Source organism: Lagopus muta, chromosome 3 (genome assembly GCF_023343835.1).
Source record: "Lagopus muta isolate bLagMut1 chromosome 3, bLagMut1 primary, whole genome shotgun sequence".
NCBI classification, from domain to species: Eukaryota; Metazoa; Chordata; class Aves; order Galliformes; family Phasianidae; genus Lagopus; species Lagopus muta.
The window spans coordinates 2667892-2685553 of NC_064435.1; the positions used below are offsets into that span (position 1 = coordinate 2667892).

At 44.7% G+C, this 17662-nt stretch overlaps 1 protein-coding gene across 2 annotated transcripts in view; it reads right to left on the minus strand.

Moving 5' to 3' along the window:
* The window catches only part of ADGRB1 (adhesion G protein-coupled receptor B1), a 277331-nt gene that overhangs the window by 189017 nt on the left and 70652 nt on the right, over positions 1 to 17662 (minus strand). For both annotated transcript variants that reach the window (XM_048938834.1, XM_048938835.1), the window contains exon 2: positions 9167 to 10087. In XM_048938834.1, the coding sequence (XP_048794791.1) occupies positions 9167 to 9914 (748 nt within the window). In that variant the 5' untranslated portion in view covers positions 9915 to 10087. The remainder of the gene's footprint in view (positions 1 to 9166; positions 10088 to 17662) is intronic.

The following is a 17662-nucleotide window of genomic DNA, read 5'->3' on the forward strand; positions in this document are numbered from 1 at the left end:
AACCTGGAGGTAGTGGTGGAAGACAGAAGTCTTGGATACAAACAGCAACAAGAGCAGCTGGACTTGTCACAGTAGAGGAGTACTGGACTTCATGTGGCAGGAAACTGGGCTTCATCCTTTCCAGTACTCACTATTCCAATATTAAGAGTAGAAAGGGCAGCATGTCACCTTTTCCTCCCGTCTTGGACATTTGGAGCATTAAGTAGAGTGGACAATAAGATGGATTGTAGTCACAAAAGTCTAGACAAAGAATTTAGTTATTCTGTTCCTCCATCTTGCAGCCAGTGAAAGGTATCAGCTCAAAGCAAAACTCCCAGAAAACTTGCCAGTGGCTCCTGTGATGACACAGGTTCAAATCATGGCACCACCAAGCTGCCTGAGGGACAGGAATGGAACAGAGTAGAGTGGCATGCAAGAGTTGCTGAGATAGAAAAGCCGTATCTGCCCTGACAGCTGGTGGGATCCATTGTGACTCTCCCCTGAGGTCTTCCCTTCTCCTTGATGGTTCCTCAGCTGCAGTGGGTCTGCAGGGGCAAGCAGCTGAACTCTCCAAAGCAGTCTCCCAAGCTCCTCTATGGACCAGAAGCAAAGAAGCATGAAATGCAATCTCTTTAAATAGCTTTCTATGGTTACCTGGAGACTGTCCTGGTCTCTGTATTTTTTCTTCTTCACTGACTACTTCCTTCAGTAAGCAAGATGTCTGTCTGAGAAGCTACTCTGCTGTTCTCTGTTTGCACTCCTTTTATTCACATTACTGATCTCAAGTCATAGCACCATTCGTTGGTCTTGGCTGACCCTGATGCTTGATAGCATCCTTCTTTTGACAGGGTCAAATCATGCACTAAGTCAAACATCATCACATACCCCTGTAAACAGCAGGCCTGACCCATTCATGTTAATGCTTTGTTGCTGGATATGGACAGCAGTGTCTTGTCAAGCACACATCTGCAACAGGGAATCTGGTGCAGATATCTCCTTTGTCCAGCTCAGCAGAGATCATTAACCCACTGCTTTCAGGGAGCTTACTCCCAGTCCCAGGTTAATAGGTAACAAAAGCAGAACTGTCACCACTGTCATGGAAAGGATTGTCACTCCCTTGACATCTCCTTACATCAGGACTATTTTTCCATTAGATAGCTACATTTGTATATCATCCATGTCTCTAAGCCTGGTCGTTCCTCATGGCACTGATTTTAAAGCCAAGAAACACTACACAAAACCACAGAACTGCTCCTTTCCCCATATGGGCTCTAGGTTGGATCATCATGCAGGTCTCCAAGAGATAAGCTGAACTTGCACCACAGTCTTTCTCATGGCACACGAATCACAGTACTTCACAGCGTCCTCCACATCCTCGGTTCTCACAACGGAAGAAGTAGCAATGGGATTTTGTTTGAGATCTTAGTCACAACAGCAAATTTGGTAGAAAATAGCCAACAGACTTCAATTATGGGAAAGGGACATCAAAACTGGAAAGCAATTTCATCCACTGGGAATAAAAATAAAAGTGCATAGAGATCACTGCATAGTGTCACTCAGTTTACTCTGGGGGAGCAAGAGTCATAGGGAGGCAGAGAAGAGCAATTACTCCCCATGTCTTCTTCCAGTCTCCAGAAGATCCTGAAGCAGAAATTCTGTGTAGATATTATTCTGCATCAGTCCCAGGGTCTTGAAAAGAGACTGGTCAGCAACAATTCGCACCTCTGTCCTTCAGTCTCCACATTCAGTGGTAGGACTGGTGAAATCAAATGAAGAAAGTACCTATGTTCTTGGCTGTTTTTCCTGCTTTCCTAGAATCACAGAATTGTGGAATCATTAAGGTTGGAAAAGACCACTAAGAACTTGTCCACTTGTCCAACCCCAACTCATTATCACCATGTTTGATAAGAGCAATGCTGAAAAAGCACAGCTGTGGCAAGAAGATGGGACAAAGCCAGGGCAGCTTGTTCAGGAGTATGGAGCTGCAGTTTTCATCCCTCCAAATCCTTTTGCTTTCTTATTGCTTCCAAGTACTGGGAATATCCCAAGCCAGTAACTCCTCATTTGACTGCACAGACCACTCAAGGCCCATTGAGAGCATTCAGCTTAATGAGCTGTGTGCCAATTATCTCACTATCAAAACCAGAACCAGGGAACAAAAAGGCATATATTTAAACTCAACAGATCTGCAGTTCTGATGATGCATTAAAGCATGTCCCTTCTTAGCTTGTTTTTCTTCATCCTGCCGACATACTGAAATGTAAGATATCAATATCAGATTGCTGCCTGCAGTAAGTGCAAGGAGATGGCATACCAAGTGGAGAGTCAGCAACTGGAAATGACACTGGCAGAGCCACACCAGGGACACACAGATGCTCAATCCTCCTTTGGTTAAAGTGTCACAGAGCCACACTAAGTGATACTTGTTAAGAATCCAGTAGCAGTTTTCCAATTTATTTAGCTAAAGGTTGCTTCAGTGCTGCCTTGAAGGTTGACAGGCTCATAGGAGACAGAACCAGCACCTATGGATATCATAAGAACATAGATTATAGAATCACAGAATGGCTTGGGTTGGAAGGGACTTCAAAGATCATCTAGTTCCAATCCCTCTGCCATGGGCAGGGTTTCTAGCCACTAGGTCAGGCTGCCTGGAGACCCATTCAACTTGGCCTTGAACACCTCAAGGGAAAGGGCATCCATAACTTTTCTGGGCACCTCACCACCCTCTCAGTGAAAATTTTCCCCCAGCATCTAATGTAAATCTCCCCTCTTTTAGTTTTAAACCATTTCCTCTTGTCCTATCACTATCTGCCTATGTAAAAACTTGAAAAAAATCTTAAGAGAGAAAGAGAGAAAGAGAGAAAGAGAGAAAGAGAGAAAGAGAGAAAGAAAGGGAGGCACGGAGGCAGGCAGGCAGGCAGGCAGGCAGGCAGGCAGGCAGAAAGAAAGAAAGAAAGAAAGAAAGAAAGAAAGAAAGAAAGAAAGAAAGAAAGAAAGAAAGAAAGAAAGAAACCACACCACTCTTTCACTGAAATGTGGGAGAAACTCAAGAGCCCTATTCCCTAAGGAAGAGAATCCGCCTAGTCAGACAGCTCAGCACCAATGAAACTCATGATCAGTCACCTGAAAAACTCTGTGGATCCAGTTCTCTTGGAAGGATGATGTTTCCCATTTTGCAGCCTGCTCTGTTTATTTAAGTACATCAGAGGTTCAGGCTAGGTGGTGAAAAGGGCCAGAAATGCTCTGTGAATCCTCTCTTCTGAGCCATTAGTATCCTCAGTCTCATATTCAGCAGTGAGGGCTGTGAGGTTGCACTGCAGATGTGATGATTTTGAATCTCATGTCTGTGTTTCCCTGCACTGAATTTCACCCCATATTCCTATACTGAACATTTTGGGGCAGCTGCTATGTATTCTAAATATGAGAGGATGTTAAACAGTGATAAATGTTTTTGGGGAAAAAAAAAAAAAAAAAGAAAGAAAAAGAAAAAATGCATAATTGAAAGGCTGGGCCTTTCACCAGGGCTGATTCTCATTACATTACCCCTCATAACGTCCCCTCATAGCAATAATAGCAATAGCTGCCTGTAAAATTCCCTTGGAAATTGGATGTAAATTCCACCCTTAGTCTTTTTTCTACAACAACAGCACATTCTGATGGTAATTGCTGATGTTTCCGCATTGTGATCATGTGCACAATCTGTTGGGTTCACGATGGAAATGATAGCTTCATTTTTCTCAGTTTTTCCCTCCATCTCCCAGGCAGATCTGAGATCTGAGTTTGCAAACCAAGTCAGGAATGCCCTTTCCCAGCACTCAAAAAGGAATTTCCCATGCTAGCCTTGTCCCATAAATCACCCCAATAACCACACACGATGGGAGCTGTACAAATGGAATCCCCTGCAGCAGATAAAAGAAGGAAGGTCTCCCATTTGAAAGACAACAGACTGTTTAACTTTCTCCTCCTGGAGCTCTGAAATGTTGTCAGTTCTTGCTCATCACTACTGAGGTTTGGGCTTTAACTGGGAAGATGACAGATGAAATCCTTAATGTTTTTAAACGAAGTGGTGGAATCACCGACCATGGAGGTTTTCAAGAAACATGGAGGTGTGGCACTGAAGGATATATTTTAATGAGCACGGTAGTGATGGGTCAAGGGTTGGACTAGATAATTTTAAAGATCTCTACCAACATGAATGATTGTATGATCCTATGATAAGATAACAACAACAACAACAAAAAATTATATGGTATAAGCCAGCCTTTTGTTGCCCCATGATTTGATGGTCTTACTCTGCTCTCAAGGATGTATAGACTGGGGCAAAACAGACATCTGGCAAATTCAGATGGAGAAATGAGGAGATGGAAAGCAGCACACCTTCCTTAAGTAGAATCATAGAAATTTTAAGATTGGAAAAGACCACTAATATAATCTAGTCCAGTGGTCAACCCATCACCGTGTAAATTCATGCTAAGAGAAAAGAGAAACAACGAAACTGAATGCACTCAACTCCCATTGCCACTTTGTCTGCAAATCCAAAAATGAGGCAATCACAAAGCCAAATTCCTTTCTCTACAAACCCAGGGGAATGAACCAGGTGTACTCCTGCTGGGAGGATAGAGCCCATAGTGTAGAAAGAGGCCAATAGAGAAGCTTGAGAACCTGCTCCTAGGCAATTACTCACAGCTCTTTATCAGTTCCTAAGCTTTCATGGTCACCACAGCTGACCACAAACATGCGCAATGATTTATTGACTTCTTCCTACCCTGAGGGAGATTCAAGGGAAACAGCTGCACCAAACAACATGATTCCTGCAGCAGGGAGGAAGACAGCTGGTTCTATCCTATGCTTTGAACACCAATGCTATGCAGAAGCTCAGCCCTATGCTTAGGCATGAAGCAAAGCCCCAAATAACAATTAGAGGTTCGGAGGATGTGTCCACAGAGAGAGATTTATGAACCTCAGCCTACTTAATGCAGCAGAGGTTAAGAAGTAACTTGTTCATGAGTCTATAAATGCCTTTCCAAACAGTAGAGGATGGGCACTAAATGTATTCTTAATCTAGCAGGCAAAGGAAGAAAAACATCTCAGGGCTGAAAAAGTGAAACATCATAAAAAACACCATGAAGCAATTGAGCATTCAAGAGAAAGGAGAGTCTGCACCTGCTGAAAGCAAAGGGAACAGAAAAGCAACGGAAAAGTTTATCACCAAAGGCAGGAAAACCCCCAGCACTTCAAACTAGTTATATCCTGATTCACTGTTGGGTTTTTTTTTGGTTGGTTGGTTGGTTGTTTTGAGAACTGAGCAGGTCCATTTCAACCTCAGTTTCAACTTCTCTGCTGGAATGAATTGGCAAAATTCTCTGGCTAAGACATGGAACTGATCAGCTTTGTTCATCATAAAAATCCCTCCAGCCCTGGAGCCATCTATTTTACCATTGCACACGATTAACTTTGTTCTGCAGTCCGCATCATCAATCCCTCTGAGAAGTGGGGATGTGCAAAGCAGCAGGACCGGCACTTGATGGTTATCTCTCTGGGTTATCACAATGTGACAGCATTGCAGTGGCCTTCCAGGAACAGATTACAATGAGACAGGACTAATTAGACATCCATTAAGTACCTAACTCAGCACAGCACTTAAGCACACATTTAACCTCTCATTACAGTGTCACATCATTGTCCCATTTAAAGTCCAGCCCTTTTTTCATTAAAACTAGCTTACACCTGGAAGGGCCACCAGGATTTCCAGATTTTCTAGTCCAGTGTTTTAGGAGGCATGCCCATCTGCAGACCCAGAGGGCCTGTATCTCTAACCTGCATGTGAGTGACTCCTAATAATGCCAACTTTCTTTTCCAAAGATTTTACCTCTGAACATTAAGACCCACAAACAATCTCTGTGTTATTCCTACGCTGCCTGAATCAACTAAGAGAGAGTTGATGCTGCCCAAAAATCTTTACTTCATTAAATTACATGGGCAATAATTGTCCACAAGCATTTCTATGTGCCAAGTATGAGGGCTGCCCCAAAAATAATGCCTCCTATTTTACTGTGACAACAGAGGTGGATGCTGATGGTATGGCAATAGAGAGTTGAACCTTCCCATCAGTATTCTGACATGGAAATGCATATAAAACAAACGTGTGGAACTGAATTCCTCTGCAAAAAAAAAAAAAAAAAAAGAAATTGCACCTACTGACATTCAACGATGCTTGCTGAATGTTTATGGAGACCAAACAGTGGGTGTCAGCACAGTGAGGTGGTGGGTGGTGCATTTCAGAAGTGGAGACAGAGACACTGGGTCACCTCTGCTGGTATGAATTCTTACTAGTGCATCATTTGTTCATCACTTGTGAAAATGCATAACTAATGGTGTCTGTTAAAAAAATGTTGTTTTGTAGCTGACAATTTGCCCTATCAAAGAGTGGTGTTGTGCTATTTGTTGTAGGTTGCATAGAAATAAATAGCAGGCATTGCTTTCAGAGAAATCTACCTGTAAATGCAATGGCCAGGGTCAGCCATAAACTCCATGCTCACTCCCTATCCATGGTTAGAAGATCTGTGACTTGCTCAATTGCAGAAATTGCATCTCCCAGCTCTGCTCTTTGGCCACTAAAGCCAATGTCCAGCCTAACTGATCTATTCTTGAACTGCTCTTGAGAATCTCCTAGTCCAACACACAGCCTGTATTCTCTGTTCTTTGTTATACAGATGTCCCAGGATGAGGAATATGCATTTTCAAAAGGAATCTCATCCCAAATACTCTGTGAGCCAAAGTGCAGTTGCTTCTAAGACAGTATCTTATTGCATCCTTTATAAATTTGCATCCATTTGCTTTGGAAAGATCCCAGGTACAGAACAGGCACACTGGGGAAAAACAGGCTCCATGTTTTATGGTGTCTGGGTATTTGGCAATTCCATACATGCTTTGAAAATCATCAGACAAGGGTAGTGCAATAGAGACATACACCCTTGTTCTAAGACAAAAGTGTCAAGACAGGTTCCAAAACAACAAATGACTCAGGAAACAGCAGCAAAAAATATTGTTTAAAAAAAAAGAAAAAGAATGTTGTAAATACAATCAGGACAACAATAACAGCAATAATCAGCAGCAGTACTCAGAAACCAGGAACCCTGTCAAAATATTCCACCCACAAAATGCTGCACAGGGATCGCTGGCTCTCTGTCCAAATTGGATCTCGCCTCCATCCTCCTGATCAAGCCTTTGCAAAAATCAAACCAGACACAGTGACAGACAGAGCAGCACACAGAGAGGCCAGGCGCCCTGCAAGCTTCGTTTCCATGTAGATGACATCCCACCAGCGACAATGCTAATTCTGTGCCTTCAATACGTAACAGATGTGAGCAGCCAGCAAAAAAAAATTTAAAAAAAATTAAAAACTATCTATGCTCTCTACAAATATTCAGCACACAAAAAGGATTTGGATATATCCACCTTTGAGCCTCTTTCATATTTATTTTCTAGGGACATTCAAGCACTCAAGCTGGACTAGGAGAGATCTTTACAAAAGCCAATATTAAGCTTGACTGCTTCGGGATTTTCTGGAAATCTTTTTTCAAATTTCACCTTTGGTTGCAATGGAAAAGGTCGCGTTGCTTGGGTTGAATGCAAAAAAAACACCCAATTGGCACATGCGAAGGCTGACGCATGACTTAATGGAGCTCACATCACTCCGAGGAGGCAGCCAACGTGGTGGTACTCCTCGCGAGCTGTTCACACAGGAGAAAAGGGCACTGCAAAGAAATCTGAGATCCAGGGAGTGAATACTGCGGTGTGCTCATAGCCAGAGTGAGAGGCACAGCTGAAGAACTCATTTGTAGGATTTATGGCTCGGCTGTGTGCCTCCACGTATTGATTCGCAGAGCAGTGAGAAACAAAATCTCCTCAAAATACACTGACGGAAGCACTAATACCTGATCATATCCTAATCTCTCAGCTAACTCTGGGCTGCGATCTGCAAGAAAATCACACCGCAAAGCTTGGACCCATGCCTGATAACCCCCTGCCTACTGCAAGTAAATTTAGCCTCTTTCCACCTGCAGAACTGCACAGAAATTCTCCCAGCTGGGGATGGCTGCAAAATCCAGGCAGGACCTGCAAAGCCCTGTCCCATCTGGATGCCAGCTTTCTGCAGGTGACAGAGGACATTCTGGTCTGAGACCTGAAGGAGGTAAAACCCTGAGGTGCTGTTGAGGTGCAGATTTGAACTTCGAAGAATTGGAAAATGCCCTCCCCGTTGCCCATACTCCCTTTTAGCATCATGCCCCTGCTTTACATAAGCTGCCTGCTGGCAGGTGGGATGGGAGCAGAGAAGAAACACAGCAGAGCGGATATGACACAGGCACCAAAATAGCAGCTCTGCTTTATGACCATCCAGTTCCCTTCTGCTTTGCATGGCACTTACCACCCATGGAAATCACTGCGAGGAGCATTTCCCTGCTCTGAACACTGCCAAATGTCTCAGCAGCTGCAACACAGCAATATCAAATCTCAGAAGCACCTCATCCTTATTCTCAACCCTTTTTCATGACCCTTCCCAATCCTTTTCATGGTCTCTGTCATACTCAACATCACAAGGAGAACAAAACACTGACAAAATACCTGAGGAATCGACCCAAGCAAAGGCACTGAATGGCCCCATGCAAGCAGTGTGGTTGAGCTTTCTTGTTGAAAACCTCCAGAACGAAAATAAAGCTGTGAATCTGAGAACAACACAAACATGCCTGCTGCTGCCACTCAACCAAACCTAACTTGGAAATCAAGTTTTCCCATTAATTTAAATAGTCCACAGGGCTGCTGTGTGTTGTCCACCTTGGAAGGTCACTTGATTCTGCCTCTTCTAGGACACTTCTAATTGCACTGGGAATCTGCTTGGCCTCAGACTAGACTTACCCTTCTCCACTCTGAGGATGCAGAAGTAAAACACTTCTCTCGAGGAATGAGCCCTGAGAAGGAATGGAATTATCTGGGGCACATTTAGGGTTAACAGCTCATGAAGAGCCACCTTATGATCTGCTACATCTTCCTATAAACTAGCAAAGAAGTTTTCCATAGCAGGTATCTACAGGACCAAATAGACACATGGTAGAAACAGTATGAGATACAGAGGGGAGAACCCAACCAACCTTTCCTCCCCATCCACCCCCATCTGCCCTTCACTCACCCAGGAACTCCACTCCACTGCTGTCCTTGGGGCTGCTCAGGCAATTCTCTAAGTAAATTCCATCCTTATAACAATCTTCCTTCTTCTTCGGGAACCCCAGGATCTCACTGGCTTGATCTAGGATCTCCCCTCCTGAGCAAGAGCACGGAGTCTGCATAATGCCACATGGGTGGGAGCTGCTGCTGATGGCCAAGCACGCATCCAGCCACTTGCAGAGCATCTGGCATGCAGCTTTGCTAGGATTCCTGTTGCCCACCACGAGGTATTCCACCGAGAAGTCTCTCTCCTGAGCCTTGATGGGTTTCCACCGCACCGGTCCGTTCTCTACTCCTGGAGGTGCAGTCTGCTTCATCTGGAGGAACTGTTTGTTAGACTGGAGAAAAGCATAGCGGGTCGACCCATCACAGAGCTTCAACACGTCATCAAAGCTCTCCATGCCCAGGTAGGTGCGGGTGGATTCCAGGAAGGAGTCAAATTGGTAGGTGCGGATGTGCTGGTGGTCACATATGCCAGTAGGTTTGAGGATCTTCATGTACAAGGTGTATCTCCGAGGGTCAGGGTTCTGGATAATCCAAGAGCAGAGTGAGGAGTTCAATGGGAAGACGGCAAAGGAGGAGAAATATCCAAAGAATTTCCCCTGGACCAAAGTGGTGCAGGGAGTTTGTGCCAGGTCCAGAGCGACCACGGTCCACACAAAGTAGAGTGGCAATACCAAAAGCAGGTTCAGGGCAGATCCAATGCTCCTCATCCTAGGTCTCTGGTCCTCTGGAACTCAAAGTAAATGTCAAGCAGGTGCCAGATCCTGGACATAACAGGGACCAGCTTAGAGGAAAAGTGAGAGTTTAAGTGGCTCTGGATCAGAAATCAAGCCAATCCTCCCATGTCTGGATTTGAGCTCCCTCCTGTGGCCATCAACAACACCTGGAAAAAAAAAAAAAAAGGGGAAGGAAGGAAAGGAGGAGGGGAGAGAAAAAGAAGAGATTTGGGATTTGTTCTTAATTCTTTTTAATTAACCCTTTGCAAGGTCGACAATCCAGGCAGCATCCCTGATCCCAGTGCCGGTGGAGGTTCAGCCCTGTGCCACCATGAGGTTTGGAGATGTCCCCATCTGTTAAATGTCCCAGCCTGATGTGTCTCCACATCAGGACAGTGTGACCCATAGTGGAGGACAACACAACTTTTCTAGTTCCCCCCTTTTCTAATTCCCTCTGCCTATGCATTGCCCATGCTGAGCTGAGAAAAGCCTTTGTAGTGGTTTCTAAACCTCTCCCCCAAGAAAGGAGATGAGGACTGGGAGCCATGCACTTAGCATAGGAGAGATGAAGGGGTCTGGAGATGGATTTCAGCTCTTTACATAAAAGGCAGTCACCCTAGCTTCCACCCACCCCTGTGTGAAGGTTTCCTCTACCAAACTCAGACTGCTTCCATGGTCTTAAAACGAACCCACAAGGCAAGCACTCAGATCCTCTGCATAAGTGTAAACAACCCAGCTTCTCAGCAACTAACGTTGGGATGGAAACCAAAAATAACTCAGGCCCTCTGAGATGCGCATCTTATTGATCAAAGACCAAACTGGTATGGTCAGGAAGGAATTAGGGTGAAAGACGTGCTCAGGATGTGGAAAAGGGCATTGAGTACAAGGGGGCATGTAGGCATATACCTTCTCCCATCACAGCCAGCAGTTTTGATCCTCTTTACATTCCCATCATGTCCACATCGCCACCCATAACCCTACCCTCTCCCACCTCGTTCCTGGGTTCCCTGATTATATGTACCAAAGTTTTATCTCTGCATTGATTCTCTTCTGTAAAAGCTTTTTTTTTTTTTTTTTTTTTTTTTTTTCTGGGAAAGAAAGGGTTAGATAACTGTAAAGCCAGTTCCACTCTTTGCAAACTGGGTTTCAGCTGAGCTTCAAATCACTGCAGCCTCTGCCAGCAGATTCCTGAGTGTCTTTTAGACCTGACACTAATCAACGTGGAGTCCAAATGCGTTTGCACTTAAATTTTTAAGAAGTCACATCCCTGCTCCCATCAGTGCTTTGCAGCCTGCAGAACTCTGCAGTGCACATCTCCCCGTGCCAGCATTGGAGGCTGGATTTCAGGAACAGCAGCCTGCTCAGTGGATGTACAAAGTAGCTCATGGTTGCAAAGAAAACCACAGGCATCAAGCAAACATCCTATAAATTTCCAGAAAGGTCATCATGATTAGCAGGAGGGGTTGCCTGCAGATGACTGTGAATGCCTTAAATATCAGCTTTGGTGAGCAAAGCATGCTTGCCTACTGAAAAGGAACAAAGAGGAGGGGACCTCCTCTTCTTCGCTCCTTTGCTTTAGGGCAGCTCCTGAGCATTTAATGCTGTTTGGTAGTGGGTGCATAGATTAAATCTATCTGACCTTCACACCCATAAGCTAGCCAGAATCATTCTAACCTCTGGTCCAGCTCATGAAGAAACCTGCAGGAGCCAGCATGTGCCTCCATAGCAACCAGATGATAAGATAGGGCTGAGTGCTGATGGCTTGTGCCAAAATCCAGTCCCTGATGGTGACTTCAGCATGTGGGATTCATCCTGCCTTCCATCAACTCAATTTTTCTTCTGCCAGCCACAACTCTGTTACTGAATGAAGACACAGAAAGCATAAAATGCACCCCTCTCTTGCCCCTTTTTGGGAAAAATGCTGTAAAAGTCAACAAACTTTAACTAAACAGACCCGTTAATGGGACACTGTGTTATGGTTGTTAGGCCTCAGAATTTATTTCCCCTGAATACAGCCCCATCTGGAAGATTTCACCATAAGGAACATAAACATATTTTTTCTCCGTCAGTTGACTCTTACTGAAGTAGGGATCTTTTCTTAAAGCAAAAGTGAGTAAGCAACCCTTCCCCTCCATGCCAGTATCTCTGGCACAATACATATGGGGAATAAGTGATGGGCAGTGGTTTGGATGCTGCATTTTAGCAAAGAGATCAATCTTCTATGCTTTAATCCAGCAAAATCCCAGCAGGGAGGTACAAAAGTGTCTGTAGTCTCCATGTGAGGAGTTGATATAAACAGCATGAAAAGACAGGTTATCCCACTGTTGAAGATCACAGATCAATGGCACATAGGTCAACTGGCCTATAATCCCACGGTAGTTGTCACAGGTAATATCTAATTAGCTTGGATCTCTCTTGGAGAGAGATCCATGCCTTGTCCTATTCCTTAGCTCCAGCCTGTACAACATGTCAACCATATTCCAGTGAGAGAAGAGTCTGGCAGATACTTTGCTGGAGAAAGGCTTGAGGACAGCAGGTTACTATGAAATTTCATGGACCATCCCTTGCCTGTATTTCACAAGGACAAACCAGAGGGCAAAAATATGTGCCTGCTGAAAGACAACTTTTCATCCCAAACAGCCATAGAAAACCAGCCATAAAAAAATAGACCCTGCTGTCTTCATTTCTTTGTGTATGTATTAGAGATGGTCAAATGAAGGCTTAAAAATGCTCCATGCACCATGGCACATCATAGCCAGCAACCAGTGTAGCCTTTTCGCACTTCCTCTTGCTGAGCATTTGCCACCCCACCCTGGCACACACTGAACCAAGCACAGTCAGAAATACAGCACCACATAGGTCTTTGAAACTTAGACAAACCCAGGCAAAGACTGTATCATGTATTTCACATAGGACCTGGACTGCTCAAGGGATCTTTAGCAGTCCCTGGAAGTTTTTTGCCAGCCTCGATGAGCTGTTTGGTGGTGCCCCTTAGTGTCCCACAGCAATGGTTAATCTGGGGCTAAGGCTGCAGATTCCCTCCACTCTCAGATCCCTTTCTTTCTGCATACATCTGTGTGCCATATCTGGCCTGGAGAGATCATCCAGAGAGGCTGTGGATCTTCAAAAGCCATCTGGACATGGTCCTGGGCTGAAAGCATTCCTGTTTGAACAGGGGTTGGACCCCATAGGCCCAGAGGTCCCTTCCAACCTCAGCCATTCTGTGATCCTGTAACTGTATGGGATAAGTGTGAGCAGGGAGGCACTGGGGCTTGCCCTGACTCTGCTTACACCTCTTTTTCCTGCCATCCTGCATAGTCTTTCATAACAATTCACTCCATCCCATCAAGACCAGGTTGTCCAAGGAGGTTGTGGATGCCACATCCCTGGATGCATTCAAGGCCAGGTTGGATGTGGCTTTGGGCAGCCTGATCTAGTGGTTGGCACATAGCAGGGAGGTTGAAACTAGATGATCTTTGAAGTCCTTTTCAACCCAGGCCATTCTATGATTCTATGACCTCACAGATGAAGATCTTCACATTGCCGTGCCCAGCTTTTCAGCTGTGCCCCAGCACAGTGATCTCAGCTCTGCACAGGCAGGAGAAGACTATCAAGCACATGAAAACTGAAGTGTTCTCTGCTTTGCAGGCTCTGTGAGTTGCCCAGTGGGGTAACAGCCACCTTTCTCATTGTTGCTGCTGACAGGGGACTTTCAGTGCATTAGTCTGGATTTGGCCAATGGAGGGCACTGTTAGACATGCACACACGCACACACACACTCCATATAAAAAAAAAATAAAGAAATAAAATTAAAAATGGGAAAAATAGTAAAGCAATGACTGCTGAGAAGGCATTCTTCTCTACCACTGCCCATAGAACCTCTCCAAACACCCTGATCAGCCATATCCCAACTACTCTCTCTCTGCCCATGTGCTCATATGTGCAATCGTCCAAGATTTGCCTCCCTCTGCTTTTCTTTCTCCTGACCTTGCTACACACTGCTGACATCCCAGCAGGGTGAAAGCTACTGTCATCAAGCTAATCCTCCTTTCCTGGGGCTTCCCATAAAAAAAAATCCCTCAATATCAAACAAAATATCCCTTTTGCCAGAGGCGGAAAGCTACCTGGCCCTGCAAAGCTCAGTCCCTTGTTACTGTGAGAAAACATGGGATATGAATACACTCTGTCCTTACTCACTGCTAACAGAAGAAAAAAAAAATGCTGCAACCATTTGGAATTTTTCTTCTTGCTACCAAGGCAAATGAGCAAAGCACGGTGGAAGTGCCTGGAGAAATAATGCAGCATCTGTCACTCCGACAGCACACAGAGAAATCAAGGAGGGCTCAGCCCCGACTGCTCTTCCCAGCACCCAGAGAGGAATGGGGCTTGGAGCATCCTTTCTAGTGCTTAGAATCATACTTCTTCCTTATTTTTAATGATCTGTTTTCCTTTTCTTCTGTCTTCTACAAGGAGTTCCTTTACTCTCACCGTTTCCAAAAAGAATTTATGCAGACTTTTTGGCAAAGCAGAAACCGAAGTGGAAATCAGTACCTAAAGAAGGGAAAAAATGGGTTGGTGGGCTTTTCAGGGAAATCCCTTGTTTCAATCTGCCCCTCCAGAGGGATTTCAGGGGCACATTGTGAAAAGGATGTTAAACCAACACCATTCCCTTGTGGAAGGAACTTCTGCAGCTGCATGGGTCAGGATTTGACCCAAATCCTAAGAGCTAGGCATGGACAAAACCCTTCTGGGAAGCAGGCAAGGGTCAGATCAACAGGAGTCCACCCCTGTTCCTCTGCTGCTGTTTTGTACTTCTGCAGGGATCCCTAATGACATTTGCTATGCCACTGCAGAAACCAACATAGTGCCCACTGCCTCCAATCCATCTCAGTCTCCTGAGTGTAGATTCTCATCTCCCAGCTCTACTAATAAATCATGCTTGTGCACACCAAGCATTCTTCATCCCAATTATCCCCAAATCTATCCTGGAAAGTTGCACACTTTGGAAGTAGACTCCAGGAGATGTGGAACAGCCTGCAGGAACAGTGTGAGTAGGGTGGAAAATGTTTGATGCCATGATCGGGAATTGCTTGTGGGGACATCCTGATATGGTATTAACAACCCTGAAAATAGAACTGCCTTCTTCAGTAGGCACTAACTAAAGACGGATCAATGGTTAAAATTCTCAGGCAGAGATGAAAGAGAGTTAGGCCCAGTTCCTAGCTCTGCTTCTTTGTTTTTCTTTTTCAGTGAATGGGATCAAGAGACACCTGAGCAACAAGATAGGACCCTAAAATCTCAGACCCTGAAACACATTTCTGTAGTGAAAAAACTGGCAGACAAAGAGGGACAGATGTTCTCCATCTACTTCCAGATGTGGCTGCTCAAGGGAATAGAGCCCAAGGCTCTGCAGCACCTTCTGTTGGTCCAACGCAGCCTCAGACAGCTGTCGTGTGTGCATTTGGCATCTTTTAAACATCACCTCAGCTGGAGCTACAGCTGTTTGTCCTCAGCATTCCTCAAATAGAGTGTAATATTATTGGCATAACCTGATGGGAATATAAATCAAGACTTGGAATTTCCCAAAGATCCCATGGTGTAGGGATGGGTTGGATGCCAATGCACAGCAAGGTCAAGGAATCTATGGGGTTCTTGACAGGAAATATCTGTTGCAAATCATCAGAACAACATATCTAATTTTCCATTAGAAGAGCAGAATTATACCCCTGCGGTAAAACACAGTAGATTTAGAGTAGAGGCTGTGCTACGCTGCTCCTGGGCATTTCCTCACTCCCAAGGGAAAGCACAGCTCTCCTGATCACAATGAGATGTGTAGTTCCTCCATGCCAGCATCACTTGCACCCCTTGTCTTCACCAGCTCCTCTTCGTCACCATCAATGGTATCTCCCATAGAATAGCACACTGCTAGATACCCTCAAGATTATCCTCACAAATTGTATAAATCTCCTGCCTTATTTCTTCCCATAAATACTTCACAACCAGACCTTTGAGGGATTTTTTTCTCCGTTTCTCAGTATGAAAGTTACACAAGAGGTCATCTGAGGGCAAGGTCATCATCTTATGTGGCAAAAGCAGGCAGGAGCCACACCATTTCCCCCTCCATTCATTTGTGCTGGGAACTGCAATGTGATTGATTGGAAAGCCAGCAGGAGGCTAAAAGCGTTGTCATTAGCTGGGGAGCTAAATGGGAGCCCCCGGGGTTTGGGCTGGTTAGAGGGATCTGGATGTGCAGGATGAAACTCATGTCCCTATAGCTAAATTACCTTGCAAAGCAGAGCAGCTTTGCCACAGTGCCTAATGCTGTCTCCTGAGCTGTGCCTGTTGGGGTGGTATTTGTTGGCTGGTGTCTAAATCATGCCAGGAACTGTCCTGAGATGTGCAAGTGACCAAGGGACAGTGCTTGTTGTCTTGTGGTGCTAGGTGCAGAGACAGCCAAAGATTCACACCTAAAAAAAGCAGGGTGAAGAAAAACTATTGCCTTGGACAGACCACCTAGAGCTTAGTTCCTGTTTGGCCTATGGACATTCCCTAGACTGAAAACCCACTGGTTTGTGTGATCATAACCTACTCCACAGCTTGAGGAAAGGAAAGGAATGGAGGATGAAAATCCAATCATCTGCTTTTGACATCATGTCCTAGGATCTGCAGTAGTTCAAGTCCTGGCGATTTCCACTTCAGCATACTCCAGATCCTGACATGTATAGGTGCAATCAGCAGTGGGGGTATTCACAACCAGAGGCCAGTTACAAGCCTTGGATGTATAGAATCATAAAATCATAATCATAGAATCATAGAATGGCTTGCATTGGAAGATCCCAGCCCAGAATACACCGTTTTTATATGAGCTCTTCTGCTAACTTCTATGGCATTGTTCTCTCTCTCTGTGTCAATGCCTCAGTTTCCCCATCTAGCAATGTTGACACTATCCCAATGATGGTGATAGATTCTCCAGGCAGCATCTGGGTAAAGGAGGAAAGTCTACATAAGGACTCAATTTTCTACAGTAATTATGCCTGTACACCATGCTCAGCTTTTTGAATGCTGCAGTCTCAGCGGTTAAAAGTGGACTGAGAATGTTTTCCCTTCTGACACCAGGAATTCAGCTCATAATTTTAGGCATTCAGTTTCCTATGCCCATTGAGGATGTCTATTTAAAGTGCAAGCAGAAATACCATGAGATGGTGTTGCTCAGATTTGCAGTTTTCCTGCATGTTTCAGCAGGAAGAATATGGGGCTTAGGCACGTGTCAGAGCATACCACCAAAAATACTGATTATTTGAGGAAACTAAAGTCATATCTGTCCCTTGCCTCAGCTTTCCCCTTCTTATATTTAGCAGAGAACTTGAAATGGTTGTACTACCTATACAAATGATTCCAGTTTATCCTATATTTTCTGAAAGAAGGGGCTCTAAAGTCCTTCTGGTAAGATACTAGAGAGAGAGAACAGGAATGTCCCAAAGTTATAAATAATGTAGAATTGTCCAACCCAGAGAAGGTGAGTGTGGGATATTTCTTCCAAGTTGTTCACAGCCCCTTAACGTGGAAAGAATCAGGAATGTACCTGATGTCTCAGAAGTTTTGGATCCAGCTATGACCTTGAAGCAGTTGGAGTTTGCAACTTGAACTTACAAAAGAAAATAATGATAAATATGTGCATTTCTAGAGCAACTTCTCTCCAGGGTCCTCAAGGGACAGGGGGAGCAGGAGTGCATTAAGCCTCG